Below are 16,886 nucleotides of genomic sequence, written 5' to 3'. Positions count from 1 at the left end.
TTAAAGCCCTATGGAGAAAGATGGATTACTGTACAAACACAAGCTCTGCTTTGGAAAGATGTTGGGATGTCTGTCCCTTCATGCCAAGTAGAATATGACACCTCAGTATTCCCTTGTTGCTTTCATTTGGCATTTGGGCTTTCTAAAATCCCTCAGCCCTAATGCAAACATAAAGTCACTGTCAGTGGAATCATGCTGGAAAAGTCCCTTATGGCTATTATCTGTTTTATCAGTCCACAGGGGTTTTGTCAGTCTCCACTTCGCTGTTTCCTCCAAAGGGAATTACTTGAATTCAGCATCTTGAGACAGTTAACCATATAAAACAGACTGTTCTGTGGGCAACTGAAGTGATCTAGCCTGTGTCTCCCCACCAGAATTCTTGCTGGACAAGAGATGGCATATGCTATGGCCGGTCTGGAGCCACATGTTTCAGATTGGTTTGGCAGGCTCAGGCTATATACATTAGTGAGGGTTTTCCAGTATTTGCCTCTGCCAGGAACTAATGTAGCTTTTTTTCTGTGCTCAATTGATGACTTTCATTAAACTTTTAAGAACCTGAAAGATACAAGACAGCTGCTCTCAAATTAAGCTGATCCTGGCCCATACACTCAAAAGCTTGGTGGACGCTGAGTACAACCTTTGAAAATACTCGTTATTGCTCTGATGGATCTTGTCAGCCTTGAGGTGGAGTTGAAGAGATAGAGGTAAAGTTTAGTGCCTGCTTTTTGTTCTTTTGTGTTTTATTTCCTGCCTGGAAGGTGGACATGGTGGCATCCAGCATGAAACTCTTCAGTCATCTGCTACAACTTGTAATGCTGCTATATGTCTTGCAAGAGTCAGGACTTTTCTCACTTCAGCTGCTGCAGCAGTGCAGTTATGTGACAACATCAAGGTTTGGGGCAGGGGAGATGACATCCTACTGGTGGGGGCCAGGGGGAAAAGAAGTCTGGAAATTTGAATGCTAAAAGCAGTGAAAAGGCAACCTCACTATTTTGGTTGCTACAAACCAATTTCACCATACTTTTTTGCAGTCTTGTAGTGTGATTCTGTAGCTCCTCAAGCAGAAAAAATCCTTCATGATCCTTCATTCAGCATTCCACTTACAGTATTGTTTTATTAAGATACTTACCTTTCACTGGTCAGTCGTTGTGAATAGCTCGTAGTTCTTCTTTATTTGTGTACTTCCTGAAATTCTGCTGTTAATTTTTTTTTTTCTTACTTGGAAGCGGCCAATTGCTTTGAGACCAGCAATTAATGTGCCTGTAAAAGATATATGAATTGGAGCAACTGTTGGTACTGAGCAGACTGTGAAAGTGCAAGTTGAAACACTTCTCATAATGTTCTTTTATTTGAAAAATGATTACACAATTCCAGGAAATTATTGTGGCATTTCACGCCGAAAGTAACTGGATTTAAATAGCGGAAAACAAAGAGGAGGGGAAATAAGACGAGGAAGAGAAGTTGGGAAGGGAAAGGAACGCCTGGAGAAAAAGATTGTGTCCTACTCCAGTATTTCAGAGAAGATACCCTGGTCAACCTAATGGGCATTATTAACATATCCCTGTCCAGGAATTTTACCAGGTTGCTGATGGTCAGTGCTCCACAAACTGTCTGGAAGCTGAAGCCAAGGGCCATCATGTTCACAGTTGGTGATAGGCCTGTCCATCATTGTATCTGCAGCTGTCACAGTTTTGTGGAAATAAATGAAAATTTTGTGTGTTAAAGCTATTACTATCTGGTGTTTGAAATTGATATCTGAAATAGGAATATAAATTCATTATTGCAGTATTATGCTTAAAATGCAAGGTGTGAGAGTCTCCTGTTCATCACTGTGTTTCATTGATATTCTAGAAATACCCGAGACCTGCTCAGGGCTTGAGATCCCCTTGTTAGTTGTCAAATATGCATAGAAAGAAAGGTCTTCATGTGTATTTCAGACCTAGAGTTCAGTGTCTTAGGATGTCCCAAAGTGTTAGTGATTTCATTTGAATTGCATCTCAAGGTGATGTTTGTTCTTGCAACATGCCTGTGTAATGGTTATTACAAAACATAAATTTAAGCTGGTAAATTTAGAATCTGTGTACCATTGATTATCAAATAATGTTTACCTCACTTTTCAGCTCTTGCTACAGTAATTGGAACAAAAAACAATGCCTTGAAATTTTGTCAAAAGCTTCATTGCAGAAAATAGTACTGGAAGAGATTGGGAAAAGTTATCTTGCTTAGTCAAAGAATCATATCATTGAATGGTCAAAGAATCATATCATTTAAGGGAATTGCCCCTTAAAGCTCATGCAGTTCCACCCCTATGCCATGGGTAGGGACACCTTCCACTAGACCAGGTTGCTCAAAGCCCCATCCCACCTGGCCTTGAACACTGCCAGGGATGGGGCAGCCACAGCTTCTCTGAAGAAAAGCTGTGCCTTCTCTTCATAATCCAGTCTCTGCCCAGCCTGTATTTGTGCTTGAGGTTACCCCAACCCAGGTGCAGGACTTGGCCTTGTTGAACTTCACGAAGCTGGCACTGTCCCACCTCTCCAGCCTCCTCAGGTCCCTATGGATCCCATCCCTTCTCTCCAGCATGTCAGCCACACCACACAGCTTGGTGTCACTGGCAACCTTGCTGAGGGTGTGCTTGATCCCACTGCCCATGTTGCCAACAAAGATGATGGATCCTTTGCCTCCAAGTAGTAACTCCTAAGCCTAAATCCTTAGCAAGTGTTGAGCATGTGTTTAGCAAGTGTTAAGAGCTTTCAGTGCGAGGCGTGTTGCAAAAGTAGTCTCTCATCTGTTGCTGTAAGTGCATGAGATTTACAGAAAAGAATTCTTCCAATATGTGTTTTCAGTAATTCTATGTCAAATACTTTTGCTAACTGTTAGTAGGCTTTTAATATGAATGTAGGTGGTGTTACTACCTCCAACATTCAGTAAAACTTTTAATGATTTGTTTAATAATTGATCTATAGCTTTGGGATCATTTAGATTTTTGTGGGAGATGACAGAAGAGTAGAATATATTTAGCTGCTTAGTTTAATCATCCCTATCTGTGGATTTTGTAGGTGAAGAGCAGCATGAAGCAATAGAGCTAGTGAGAGAACCTCTTCTAGAAAATTACCCCCCTTAGCAGGGTAAGCTAAGGAAAGCTTTAATTAACTTATTAATTCAATACGTAAGTGTCTGCAAAGTGTTTCCTGAGCAGTAATAGTCATTACCTTTCATAATTGTGTGCAGTTACGCAGACCTTATATTTGCATGTATTTCCCTATTTGCCAATAGATTTATTTCTCAGCTTGTTTCCCTCTGTCCTGAAGCTTTTACTGGTGCATTTACATTGTACAGTTAGCTCAGTTATACTTTGGCACCATTTAATCCTTTGAAGTGAGTGTTGGTCTTTAAGCTTGAAAAAATGATCATTGGTGCCACAAAGATTTTGTATGCTGAGTCTCGGAGGTTCTGAAAGGATCTCTAGGTTCTGCCCCCATTATGGCTCTCTGCTGTGGCAGCTATGCTCTGTATTTATTAATCAAGGAAAACTGTTTCTTTCAATCAAGGTTGCTGTTTCTTTCCAAGTTGAGACTGCTTCTGTGTTGGGGTGATGTCTCTCTTCTGTTCTCTGAAGGACTTGCTGGACTAATAAAAAGGGAACCTAGAGATGTAAATCTGGAAAGTCTTAACAAATAAGGATTTAAATCTTAGTGAGCTACAATAGAATAGCAGTTGTCCTTTTCTAGTCTAGTTTCAAATACTAGAATACTATTTTGTCTTTGCTATATCCACATCTATAGAGACCAGTTTCCTTTGACAGGTAGTATGAAGTACCCTTTTAATGAGGAAAAACAGGCTGAAAGCATTCACTCATCATCACATATGAAATTGTTAGGCTCTTTCTGATGTAACTAGAAATCTATTTAACTGTAATGATATCTCTGAAATCCTGACGCTTTTAACTGTAAATCAAATGTATTGCTCACTTGCTTGAAAAAGCAGAGAAACCAAAGAATCCTAACCCCAAAGTCTGTGCTAGGATACAAGTTCCTATGAGGGTTAGGAACTTAATATAAATTCAGAGAAAACCACGTGTTTGGAGTCTAAGCTGTGAAAATGGTAGGTACTGGGTACTTCTGAACTAGAAACAACCTAGTGCCACCTGGGGTTTTCATTAAAAGCAAAATAAAAAATCCTAGTGAATGTGTTTACCTAGCCTTGTAATAACATGTTACAATACACTGCTTTTCCTGATCATAGTAAAGGTGTTTATATAGTGAAATGAATTTGATATTATTTTTGTGGAAGCTGTATACAATAGACATATTCTTTTATTCAACAGGCAATCAGCTGTAAAGGTCAGCACAGTATCTCTTACACGTTATCCAGAAACCAGACTGTTGTAGTGGAGTATACTCATGATAAAGATACAGACATGTTTCAGGTAAGACTCTATGCAATATATGCATTGTTTTTTAAAAGCAACACGTGGAACCACAGTTCTGCATTACATTTTTCTGGGTGTCCTCTGTGATCTGTGGAATTTCCATGGTTGAACCCAGTTGCATTAATACGGGAGGACTTTGCAGTTTCGCATTCTCTGCTCTTCTCAAACCAGCACTAGCATGTTAATATCCTTACTGCTCTCACTGTACTCTGCTTTTTGTGCAAGGACAGTATAGCAGTTTTACAAATATCACCAGAAATAAATGTGTGCTCTGTTTGAATTTGTAAATAAGCACAAGAATACACCCCTCACCCTCGGTTCATTAAGTAGCTGGAGTAAAAAAGGAAGTGGATAGGAGTAGGATATGGGATGGGGAAGAAGGAAGGTAAAAGCAAGGATAGGGAGGGGAATGTGGGAGCTGTGCACTAAAGGAGACAAACTAGTGATAGAATGATAAAGAAAGCCATTCCTGGATGGTGTGCAAATATACCAAATGGTGTAGGGGACTGTGCCGAGTTTCTCTAGGCACACGTTTTTCTAATATGTTTTCTCTTCCCTGTATGCATTTGTGTTTTTCAGAATCCTAACATTCTGAAAACCAAACTTACTTTTATTTGTGCAGTGCTTAATTTTATATATGATAGATCAGAAATTCTGCACAAACTTAGACCTCCAGCTTGAAAAAAAAACACTCACAGCCTTTTCCAGTCTAGACTAATCAGGTTTGTCTTGTCAGTGATTAGACCATCTTACCATGAATTATCCCTCCTCATTCAGTCTTTCCTGTTTAGAAGGGTGCGTAGTTGAGTTGTTGACAGACACTATCAAGATGTCTGTACTTCATGTGGCTTCTGGGTTTTTTGCTCTATATAAAATCTAGTGTGACTTTGGAATGGTTAGGTCCAAGTAGGGTTCGATTTAAGAAAAAATATAAAAAAATAAAAAACCAAAAAGTCTTGTTCATTTGCTGCTTCACAAAGGATTGCACAGGCAGAGTGAACTGATGTTGACTGGTAAAAGAAAAATTTAACCCATCCTTTTGGTTACTGTGTGATACTTGTTTATCTTTACAATATTCTTTTGTGCCCTTATTGGCTTCAGTGAAACTTTCCTGTATGTAAATGCACAGAATCATCAAATGGTTTGGGTTGGAAGGTACCTTAAAGATTATCTAGTTCCAACTCCCTGCCACAGGCAGGGACACCTTTCAGTAGAGCAGGTTGTGCCAAGCACTGTCCAACCCAGCCTTGAACACTGCCAGCGATGGGGCATCCACAGCTTCTCTGGGCAGTCTGTTCCAGTGTCTCACCACCCCCATAGTGAAGACTTTCTTCCTAATACCTAATCTAAATCCTCCTCTCTGTCAGCTTAAAGCCATTCCCCCTTGTCCTATCCTTACAGGCCCTTGTCAAAGTCCCTCTAAAGTTTTCTTGAAGACCCCCTTAGGTAGTGGAGGGAAGGCTTTCCAAAGAAATGGTCAATGGGACAGGTTGTTTTCCCAAACCTATGAGTATCTCATGTGTTTTTGGATGCTAAAAGGTTTCGCAGGCAGAAGAGCTCTGTGCGCTCCAGCCAGTCATTAACATAGAGAGCAATACCCCCTCCTTGTCTCCCCAGCCTGTTCTTCCTGAAGAGCCTGTATTCTTCCATTCCAGCACTCCAATTGTGGGAGGTATCCCCCCACCTCTTCATGATGCCAGTAAGGCATAGGCCTTTAGGCATGTGCACGCCTCTAACTCCTCTTGCTTTTCACCCATCCTATATACATTGCATAGGGGCATTTAATTGGGGCCCATCAATTAAGCTGTTTTATTGTCAGGATTGGCTGGAAATCCTTTCTGTTGAGCTCTTTAGCTGCTCCCTTGCTGTCCTGCAGTCCCTTCTCAGGCTCTGGAAATCTCCTGCTGGCACCGGGATGGAACTAGCAGGAGCAGGATGGATTGAAGTTTCCCTTGCCTGGCAGCTCTAGCTTAACGCCCCCTTTGCCAGCTTGGCAAGCCTGTATCTGAAGATACTCTTCTGCTTCTTTGACATGTGGTCTCTAGCAGACCAGGTTACTCAAAGTGAGTCCCATTTTCTAAGTAGCTGAATCCCTGGCTGTAGCACCAATCCTGTAACCATTTGTTGATTTGCCAGATTCAACTGGCCCTTTCAAACCCTTTCCATTCAACTGGGAGAATTGATTAGAAAACTACCTCAAAACAAAAAACCCAACATTTTGAAAAGCTGTTTTTTTGAAAGCTAGAATTAGAGTTGCATTACAGCTGCTTTTCTGGTCATATCATATAGACAGCTCTTTTCTTGATTGTGCAATGTCCTAGTGGTGCTTACATCTTTTACTTGGGGGGTACTGGTATAGAATTAGGTCATTTGGGGTGCTGAGCTGTCATTCTAATAAAATTTAGCAGTCTGAGGCAAGGAGATGCATAATAGGCAAAGCAGTGCTCCACATGTCCAAGTGACCCTTGTCTAAGGCAGTAGGTTAAGGCAGCTAATTAAGGATGTTTTGGATCTAAAGTAGAAGTTTGACTTAGCAAGGAAGGGGCTGGTTAATTATAGAGTAGCCCAGCTAACAGCGTATCTTCCCCTGCTTCCCTTTGAGACCCGTTGGTGCTTGGAAGTGGAGGAATTTGCACAGGGTCATACACCGAGATGGCTTGGGCTGGCTGCCTACCCCAGAGACCTCCTTTACTTCTACAGCTGGCACTGGAGTGTACATCCCTTGCTGCACCCTCACAAACATAGCTCGTGCTTTCTCCTTCCAGCAGCTCCTGGGTGCCCAGGGAAATATCACAAAAGCCCTAATTTTGGTCCATGTACTGATTCACCTGTGTGACTGCCTATGGTTCAGGCAGTTATCTGCCATACATTTATAGTTAGCTGACTAGTTTAGCTTGTAATGGGTAAGATTATCCCATTTTAACAGTAAAACTTTTTTGAGCTGAATCTTGTGTTGATAAAGTGTCTCAGTTCTCCTGGTCCCCCCCTCAAATACCTAATGTGTCAGAGTTAAGGCTTACATGTTGCTTAAAATTTCTCTTTCCAGTGTAGTCTGTTTCTTCTGTCTTGATGTGTAGACTGTCTTGCTGTGACTTGTTCTCGACTTGACCTCTAGCAGTGTGTCCTGGTTCATGTTTCTGCTCTCTGTGGCCGTCTTCTCGGGGTTGTGCTCCACACATTGGCCTAGAGGGGCTGATAGCTGTGAGAGTTGGAAAAGGAATAGTCTGGTAGACTGAGACAGTATTTTGCTGCTCAAGCAATGCCTGAGAGCAGCTGAAGAGGTTTCCATTATTTAGAGAAGCTATTAGATTTTAATTATACGCAGTAACCTGATTGTGAACAATCAGATTATTTGAGGACTGATTTGTGCAGCCCAGTGGTAGATGATGACAAATTATATGTCCCCTGTTGATCCAGACAGTAATGTCTTACTGTTGATCTGGCATCACTTGAATAGGCAATCCTTGGATTTTGCTGTTTTCTTTTGAAATGTATGTGCTTCTGTAGAACACTGGCAAGGATGGGGAAGCTGAAAAGGGGAAGATAATGCCTGGACCACAGAATTACCTTGAAGCTTAAGGCCCCTCCTTGGCTGCTTCTGACACGTATTATCTTGGGCAAATAACTTAATGTTGTTTTTTTTTTTTTTTTTTTATCTTCATCTTCCCCTCTGTGAAATAGGGTAGTAGCACTGCTTGACTTCACTAAGGTAACCATACTAAGAAATGTGAGAAGCTTGGAATGGTGGTTGTTAGTAACACCTTAGTCAGTGGGACCTGAAATAGGAAAAAGGGACAGCAGAGTTTTTTGTTTCCTTGGTCAGGGTATTATTTCTAACCTGTGAATAACATGAAAACAGGAGGAGTGATGTGTTGGTGACTTTTATTCTGAAGTTTTTCCAGAAACAAATGGGAAAACTGTAAAGATTACAAACCCAGAATAGCTTCTTATTTTATGTTTTCCAATTTTATAACCAAGAGGAAGCATAAGTAGATGGTTTATTGGAAGTGAGGCATATATGGAAAGTGTGGGGAGACTATATAGCTGTTGTTGTATGTAAGTACCATGCAGCCGCTCGCTCCCTCACTCCCCCCAGTGGTATGGGGAAAACTGGAAAAAGGTAAAACCCATGGGTTGAGATAGTAACAGTTTAATAATTAAAATAAAAAAATAAGGAAAAAGAGGAGTAAAAGACAAGTGATGCACAATACAGTTGCTCACCACCTGCTGACCAATACCCAGACCGACCTGAGATCAGTCCCTTCCAGGTGACTCCCCCCAGTTTCTATATTGGGCATGATGTGCTGTGGTATGGAATACCCCTTTGGCTAGTTTGGGTCAGGTGTCCTGTCTCTGCTCCATCCTGGCTTCCTGTGCCCCTCCTCACTGGCAGAGCATGAGACTGAAAAGTCCTTGGTCAGAGTAAGTGCTACTGAGCAACAACTAAAAACATTGGTGTGTTATCAATGTAATTCTCAGACTAAAGTTGAAAACACAGCTCTACCAGCTGCAAGGAATTAAAGAACTGTTAAAGCTGAAACCAGAGCAACAAGGGACAGTAAGGAAGCTCAGAAGGCATTGAGGAGCAGTGTTCAGGCTCTCTAAATACCAATTTTATTGACATTTTCTATAATAAAATGAAAAGGGCCATATTTTCATGCATGAGCTTAGCAGTTAATAAAGTGTTTATATCACCATGCATAACCAGATGTCCTGGACATCTCTGTGATTCTGCTCTTATGTGCTAAACTGTTGTTCTGCTGTGTTGTGTGTGATTTGGGTTTTGTTTTTTTTAAGTGTAATTCTATAGTGAAATTTGTGTACAAATGCTACTATATACCTTTGTCTTGGTAACATCTAGATCAGATTTCTTCATGAAATAACAAAAAGAGAATGTACTAATGTGTTCCATCTGGCATTTCTTAAAGTCTACACGCTGCAACATCTGCATGCTGCTAATAATGAAGATTTTTTTCATTGGAGTTCGATAACCATTCTGTTCATGATGCATCAGTTAGAGCAGAACCTGCTCCTTCATGGCTTGGTTGGATGAGAATGGGTTGATTATACCTGTTCATATCATTATAAAAGGAAACAAAATGTGTAGCCTGTACCCTTAATAACTACAAGTTTATACAAGAAGCAGGTATATCCAATATGTAAAATTGATTTATTTTTCTTTTTTCTGAAGAACAGCCTTTCAGAAGATGCATGGTCCAATTCTCCCTATCATCAAAGTGAAATTCTGTTGAAGTCCAAGAATCTGTAGCTGTTAAATTATCTGCTGGCAGGTTGCCTGGTTTTGCTTTGTCTCAGGAGTGAGTGTTTTTAATAGCACTTTTTTGATTGACGGTAGATACTAGCAAATTGAGTGACTGCCTGGCTCTTACACAGCTTTGAACAATAACCTGTAGTGTAGACAACAGAAGTGGTCTTACGCATCAGTAGAAAGGTTTATGGTTTGTTACTGTGTCATGGTTTAAGCCCAGGCTGTAAATCAGAACCACGCAGCCCTCTCGCTCACTCCCCCCCGCTTTCTTCCCCCCCCGCCCCCACTCCTGGAGGGACAGGGAGGAGAACTGAAAGAGTGTAACTCCCACAGGTTGAGATAAGAACAGTGCAGTAACTAAGGTATAACACAAATCATTACTGCTACCACCAATAATAATAATAAGGGAAGTAACAAGGGGAGAGAATACTATACCACCCATCGATATGCAGCCCGATCAAGCAGTGGGCCAGCCCTTCTGGTTAACTCTGAGTTTACATCCTGGGCATGATGTGCTGTGGTATGGAATACCTCTTTGGTTAGTTTGGGTCAGGTGTCCTGTCTGCTTCCTCCTGGCTTCCCCTCCTCCCTGGCAGAGCATGAGGCTCAGAAAGTCCTTGGTCAGACTAAACATTTGAGCAGTAACTAAAAACATCGGTGTTATCAGCGCTGTTCCCAGGCTGAAAGTCAAAAACACAGCGCTGAACCAGCTACTAAGAAGGAGAAAAATGACTGCTACTGCTGAACCCAGGACATACTGGAAATGGCTTAGTGAAATAATATATATGAGGCAGTTAACAAGAAAAGTCCCAAAATACAGACTAAAACTATTGGAAAGAAGGCAGTTTTCTGTGCTATACAGGAAAATGGAAGAGAAAGGGGTAATAAAGTCTGCAAAGAGTAGCTTTGAATAGTGGAACCAAGTCTGCAGTGACTGCAAAGTCAGATGAGTTAAACTTCTGGGTAGGTAAATGCTGATAGCATCAAGTTCTTCATTTGTTCCTGGGGGACTTTTTTTTCAGGTGATCTCAACCTCAGAATTTTTATTTGATATACAGAATGAGGAAATTGCCATGAGAAGGCCACTTTTTAAAATAATTTTTAGTATTAAATTGTAGCACAAAACATTGTAGTACAGATTCTGTAGAAGGATTTTTCAGTAGGAAGGGTGCAGGGGGAACAAACAAAACCCCAAGCAAACAAAAGCAAACCCAGTATTTAAAAGATCTTAAGGTCCTTTCTACCCCTAACTATTCTATGATTCTATGGATGAGGTACATATAATATTTTAAGGAGCAAAGTAATTATGTACGTTTTAATGCTTACATATGAAGTGAAGCATTCAGATTTCATGTTGACTGATTAATATGATATGAGCAAGACTGGGAGCACACACTACTGTGTTTGTCATCATTTAAGGGAAAATAAGGCAGGTTTTTCTCTTAATTACATCTAAAAGCTGAGTCATCTATTTGAGAGACTGCAATATGTAAAAACTTGCACAAACAAATGCATTTCATGTTCGTTTCTGATTATCCTTTAAGAGACTTCACATACAGGTACAGTCAAAAGTTATGAATAAGCTTCCTGCTGCTAGTCAGTGCTGACTCTTAGCAGGAATTGGATGGGAAATAGAAGTGTGTTGGGAATAATGCTGTCTTATAGAGTAATACTGTATTACAGAATATAGCTTTAAGTCTTAGCTGCAACTTGTCAAGTTACATAAATCAGAAATGTCCCATATTAAACAGTTTCTAAACTCTCTTGGGTATTCTAGTAGTCACTTTGTGTGAAAAATTGAAGTGCATACTTTTGATTAGGCCTTTTTTAGTATTTCCTCAGCACTTTTATCTGCAGCAAGCTGATCACATCTTATACTTGGGTTGAGACCTGTGATGTGGAGAAAGTAACTGGGTATGTCACGTCAGACATGAATTTCAACATGTCTTTAACACTGCAAAGTAGAACTGGGAAGTACGGGAGTGATCCCTATATTGTTGCTCTCAGTTCAGTTGTGACAAGGGTTAAGTATTAATAATGTCACTTCCCTTGATGCTTGAATAAGGTTTCTTTACAGTAAATCTAGTTTGCAGAGATATATGTTAATGGTGAAACCATACATCTCTTCCCATAGCTGGCTTTGAAGAGCACGAAGCTAAGCGGAACGTAACTTCTTAGGGGACAATGAGGTTATTTTATATAAATGTAGATGCCTGATATTGCAGGTAGTTTCATGTGAAAAATATTCTTAGTTTTCTTCTGTTTGATCACAAGGTGTGTATAAAATTAAAATTCTTTTCCACTCCTTGTTCCTCTGCTCAGCTTTCCTTGTTATGCTCAAAGTTGGTATAATGCTAATTTTCCTGTAGAAGTATTGATGTGTCTTCCTGTACATTTGGTTGGCATTCAGATCCCTCTGTCCATTTTTAATCAAGTTTTCTACTGTAGCTGCCTCGATATTTCCAGGCTTGGAATTAAAATTTTTAGATGGCAAGATAGAAAAATATTTTTGTCTGCTGATCAGCTGTGTTGTCTTTCTGCTGAAAGAAGTTAACTTCTTCAGTTATGCATGTGCATAATTAGGAAAAAAATTAATCATACAGTGGGTTTTCCTGAAAACTCTTCTGTCAAGGAGCTAGAAATTCTGAAAACATGAGGGTGGGTATTTTTGTTACGATGTATTTAAATAACCGAGTTCTGGGTTTAAAAAAAGTGCTTTATTTTCATTCAAGCTAACTTGGAGCTAGAAAAGTGAATAAAACTTGTCATTTCAAGTTAATGTTTTGGTTTTTTTTTTTAATTTATAGAATGTAGTGGTAAGTAGCTTGCTGTGGTTGGATTATGAAAGAGTAAGGTGATAATACATCCCTGTTGTTGACAATACTCTAGCAAACAATTAATTGCAGCTATGTTGGGCAAGCATGTACGTCAGTCGTAGTAAGTGAAAATTTGTCATGTCAGTGATGCCTGCCTAGGACAAATGTGAAAATACAGATTAGTCTCCGTTTGGATCTTGCCATCCAAAAATGTAGTAGGCAGTAGTTTAGCAATGTCATCAGCATTAACTTGGCAAACTTGTGTCCTTAATGCTTGATATTTCTATGACTATTCCTAATTTTACTGTTACGTTAAATTTTTTTTTCAGGTTGGGAGATCAACAGAAAGCCCCATAGACTTTGTAGTAACAGATACTATTTCTGGAAGTCAAAATAATGATGAAACCCAGATTACCCAAAGCACCATATCCCGTTTTGCATGCAGGATTGTCTGTGACAGGAGCCCACCATATACAGCAAGGATTTTTGCAGCTGGATTTGACTCATCTAAAAATATATTTCTTGGTGTAAGTAATAACAGTTATGGTATGTATGAACAAACTCTGTTTTTTTTTCTCATATTTTCAAGCCCCACAATTTGCTTGTACTAGTTGATAAGTTATCCTGTCATGAGACCTCAATGATTTCAGTATACCAGCTGCAGTGTTAAGTAGAAATGGCAGTTTTATGTGCCTAATTTATTACCAGTGTGGACTCATGGTCATAATAGTCTTCAACAGTAAAACTCTATTTTAGTAATTGTTAGTGGATTTTCTTTAGGTTTATTTGATATATTCTTGTTAGCCATTATGAATAAGTTGCTATTGCAGTTGTGAGCAATGCAGGAGCAGATCAACTGCATTATGGAAAAGGATGTGCCTTTACAATAGTATTCCAGTAACTAAGAGTATCCTACTGACTTTAAGACCTTAAGTCTTACCTGACCTGCAGTCAGGGGCACTCAGCTGAGTTAAAAATTATGTTTGAAGAGAGAATAGTAATTGAAGATGCATAAGCAAAAGGTGTTACCAGTCTGGCCCAAGGTATTAAAAGTGCTTCCTTTATTTATTTTTTCTTTGTAAATCTAAGTATTGCCAGCTGCTGAGGAAGTGTGCATTAGACACCACTAGTAAAACATTCAGCATGTAAAACTTCTTTGGTCCATTCAAGTTTGTCTAAACTTTTTCTGTGCTGGGGTGATTGTCACATGCAGGAAAAAGCGGCAAAGTGGAAAAATCCTGATGGCCATATGGATGGATTGACAACTAATGGGGTCTTGGTTATGCATCCAAAAGGAGGGTTCACGGAGGAGTCTAAACCTGGAGTTTGGCGGGAAATCTCAGTCTGTGGTGATGTGTACACTCTCCGGGAAACCAGATCTGCTCAACAAAGGGGGAAACTGGTAAGTCAAAAGTAACTGGTAATTAAAACAATATAAGGGATACTTGTTTTCCTGGTTTTGAATGGAGGCAGTCATAGGGTGACTGCTGAGTGCTAGTGTTGTGGGTAGTGCTGGGTGCTGGGCACTGAAATAATCTAAGTAGATATGTGTTATAGTAGATTCTGTACTGCTCTTCTGTTTATGATTATACAGGAGAACACTACATTTTCTCCTAATGTCACTTTTCCAACTGAAATAGCACAGAGTGTAAAAGCTAAATAAACTTTGCGTTTGAATCTCCATCTCTGAAATGTTCTCCTGAGACATGGGGACATCTGGAAATTACTGCATGGGAAGCTGTCTTTTGCAGTACTATCTTAAAAGGAAGAGTCCACTTGCATGCGAAACAAGTTTGCATAACACAGCTTCTGTTTGATTTACCTGCCGCTAGGAAGATAAGAGAAGCCCTGCTAAGTATATTCCTGTTTTATTCTTTGAAGCAGGATGGGCTTTGCTGCCACAGGGACTTGTGGCATGCGTAACTGGGAAAGGGGTTCCTATGAAACATGTGCCTGCTTTTCATGAAATCATAGAACGGTTAGGATTGGAAACGACCTTAAGATCTAGTTCCAACCCCCCCTGCCATGGGCAGGGACACCTCACACTAAACCATGTTGCCCAAGGCTGTGTCAAACCTGGCCTTCAACACTGCCAGGGATGGAGCATTTTACTGCCTGGGCAACCTGTTCCAGTGCCTCACCACCGTAACAGTAAAGAACTTCTTATATCTAACCTGAACTTCCCCTGTTTAAGTTTAAACCCATTACCCCTTGTCCTATCACTACAGTCACTCCTGAAGAATCCTTCTCTAGCATCTTTGTAGGCCCACTTCAGATATTGGAAGGCTGCTATGTCTTTCCGTAGAAGATGGGAAGGAATTCCCATGGCTCTTGTTGTTAACCACCACCATATAGAAGTAGCCCAGCAAAATACATAGGTAGCCATATTTCCAGTGAGGCAGATGACCTTCCCAAGAAGTCCTCATTGGCTTCTAGGTAGGTTAGGATGCTGTCCTGCCAGCAGACCTGGAAAAGCCCGTTCTGCTCTGTTAGAGTTCAAGGGTCATCTTCACAGCAGCTGAAGTTGCCCCTTTTGTAGCTTTATAATCCAGCTAGTAGACTTTAAAGACTAAGAAAGTGTGTGTCGTGGTGGGGAATATCTTCTCTTTTTTGTGCCAAAGTTCCTTTTGTCTTGCTGCCTTAAGTTCCTATTAGCTTGATGGTATTAGAGATATCTCACATACTTGCAGAAAACTGGCTTTCCAGCTTTGACATTGGCTTTGCAGAAAACTGACTGCTCAGAGGAGTTAGGAAAATGGAGTTTGACTATTTTGTTCTGCTTTCGGTAGACAGCCTTCTGTACATAAATTGCTTTGTCACTTTAATGATGGCAGGCAAACATTGCCTTGGGGACTGGGACAGATGATGTTGCAATTGCACCCTTGGTATCTGGTTAACAGAACACCTTTTTAGTGCTGATGAAGAAAGGCGTACTAAAACAAATTCCCTTTCCTGCATCCAAAATGACTTGAATTCTCATTTAAATAAAATTACATGGCGCACTGGTATTCAGGTGATCAGTGTTTGTTGATTGGGTTCATAAAACCAAATGCACTCTATATAATGAATTGAGCACATTGCATATGAGAGAGCTTTTTGCTTTGCTGTTTGTGCAGGAGTTATCTGAAAAGTGCATAAAATCAAGGCTTCTCTCATTTCTACTTCAGATGCTGAATTTTTCTGCTGGAAATGCTTTACACTGGTAACCTCTTATTTGTAGTCTGTATTGTACCATCTAGGTGTTTTGTGCAAGGATGATGCACAGTTAATCTCCAAATTTGAACTGGATTTAAATGTAAATGCCAAATTGGTTGTCATGCGTAGTGTTCTTGAGTAGACATGATTGCATGTGACCTACTTAGTGTATTTGTATTTCGCTATTTGTTTTGCCTTAGTGGTATTTTCTATGTATTTTCTATGCATAAAGCCAGCATACGTCTGTTTTCCCCTTAAATTTCATAAAGAATCTTCTTAATATATATTCATTGTTACTGAACTGGTAGCAATAGTAGAAGATGCTTATATGCTTGTGACATTAAAATAAATTAAAGAATATTTCAGCAAAATACAGTGTGTGTTTGGCATAATCCCTTGAAAATATTTGAAGTACGTGTGTTTGGTCAGATGAGAGAAACCTTTAGGTAGCACACATTGGGGCTATATTTGCATGCAATAGTTCATTAAATAAGAGGCCTAACTAGTTGGGATGGTTAATTGTTCAGAAGTTGAGCCTGTGTGGCCTCAGTTGCAGAACTTGTTACTTGAGAAATTCAACTGGTAACTCACTCTGCTGTAATGATAATCTGTGCAAGTACCTGTGCACATAGCTTGCAGTGCACTTGTCATTTATCCCTAATGTATCTCTAGAAGAGTTTCACTGTTGATGAGGGAGTTCATGCTCCTGCAAAATGCTTTACGCTTACCACAAGCCAAAAAAAAAAAAAAAGTGTGTGAATGGCAGCTGGTCTATTCTGCGTAGCAGTTTTTATTCCAAAAAGGATCTTTTGCTGTGTGAGCAGCCTCTGCCAGTCTAATGGGCAAAGAATTCCAGGGGAGCAATCTACTAATACAGCCCTTAGGGAATGGCAAATTTCCTCTTCAGTTGATCAGGGCTTACCTTAACCATGACAAAGGCACACAGAGAATCAGTATTGGAGAGGAAAAGTAGCATGCTGAGAGGTAGGAGATATTTGTGAATAAGTTAGTGATTACTAATGTAATACCTTTCCCAATTTGCAGGCAGGAAGACTCTGTATAATTATTAGTATTGATATAGCATATAACAATTGCAAAATTAAGACAAAATTAAGACCAGTACCAGCACAGAATGTGACACCAATGCTTGCTATAATCTTAAATATAGGATAAG

At 40.0% G+C, this 16,886-nt stretch overlaps 1 protein-coding gene across 3 annotated transcripts in view; it reads left to right on the top strand.

The window, feature by feature from the left end:
- PELI2 (pellino E3 ubiquitin protein ligase family member 2) overlaps positions 1–16,886 on the top strand; it is an 80,152-nt gene that overhangs the window by 60,668 nt on the left and 2,598 nt on the right. For 2 of the 3 annotated variants that reach the window (XM_062618446.1, XM_062618445.1), the window contains exons 3-5: positions 4,328–4,429; positions 12,847–13,044; positions 13,731–13,919. In XM_062618446.1, coding sequence (XP_062474430.1) covers positions 4,328–4,429; positions 12,847–13,044; positions 13,731–13,919 — 489 coding nt within the window. The remainder of the gene's footprint in view (positions 1–4,327; positions 4,430–12,846; positions 13,045–13,730; positions 13,920–16,886) is intronic. The other variant, XM_062618447.1, reaches the window with a different exon arrangement.

This window comes from Pezoporus occidentalis, unplaced genomic scaffold, assembly GCF_034315485.1.
Source record: "Pezoporus occidentalis ecotype Australia unplaced genomic scaffold, CSIRO_AGI_Poc_V1 ctg200, whole genome shotgun sequence".
NCBI classification, from domain to species: domain Eukaryota; kingdom Metazoa; phylum Chordata; class Aves; order Psittaciformes; family Psittacidae; genus Pezoporus; species Pezoporus occidentalis.
This window is presented reverse-complemented; position numbering and strand designations above follow the sequence as displayed.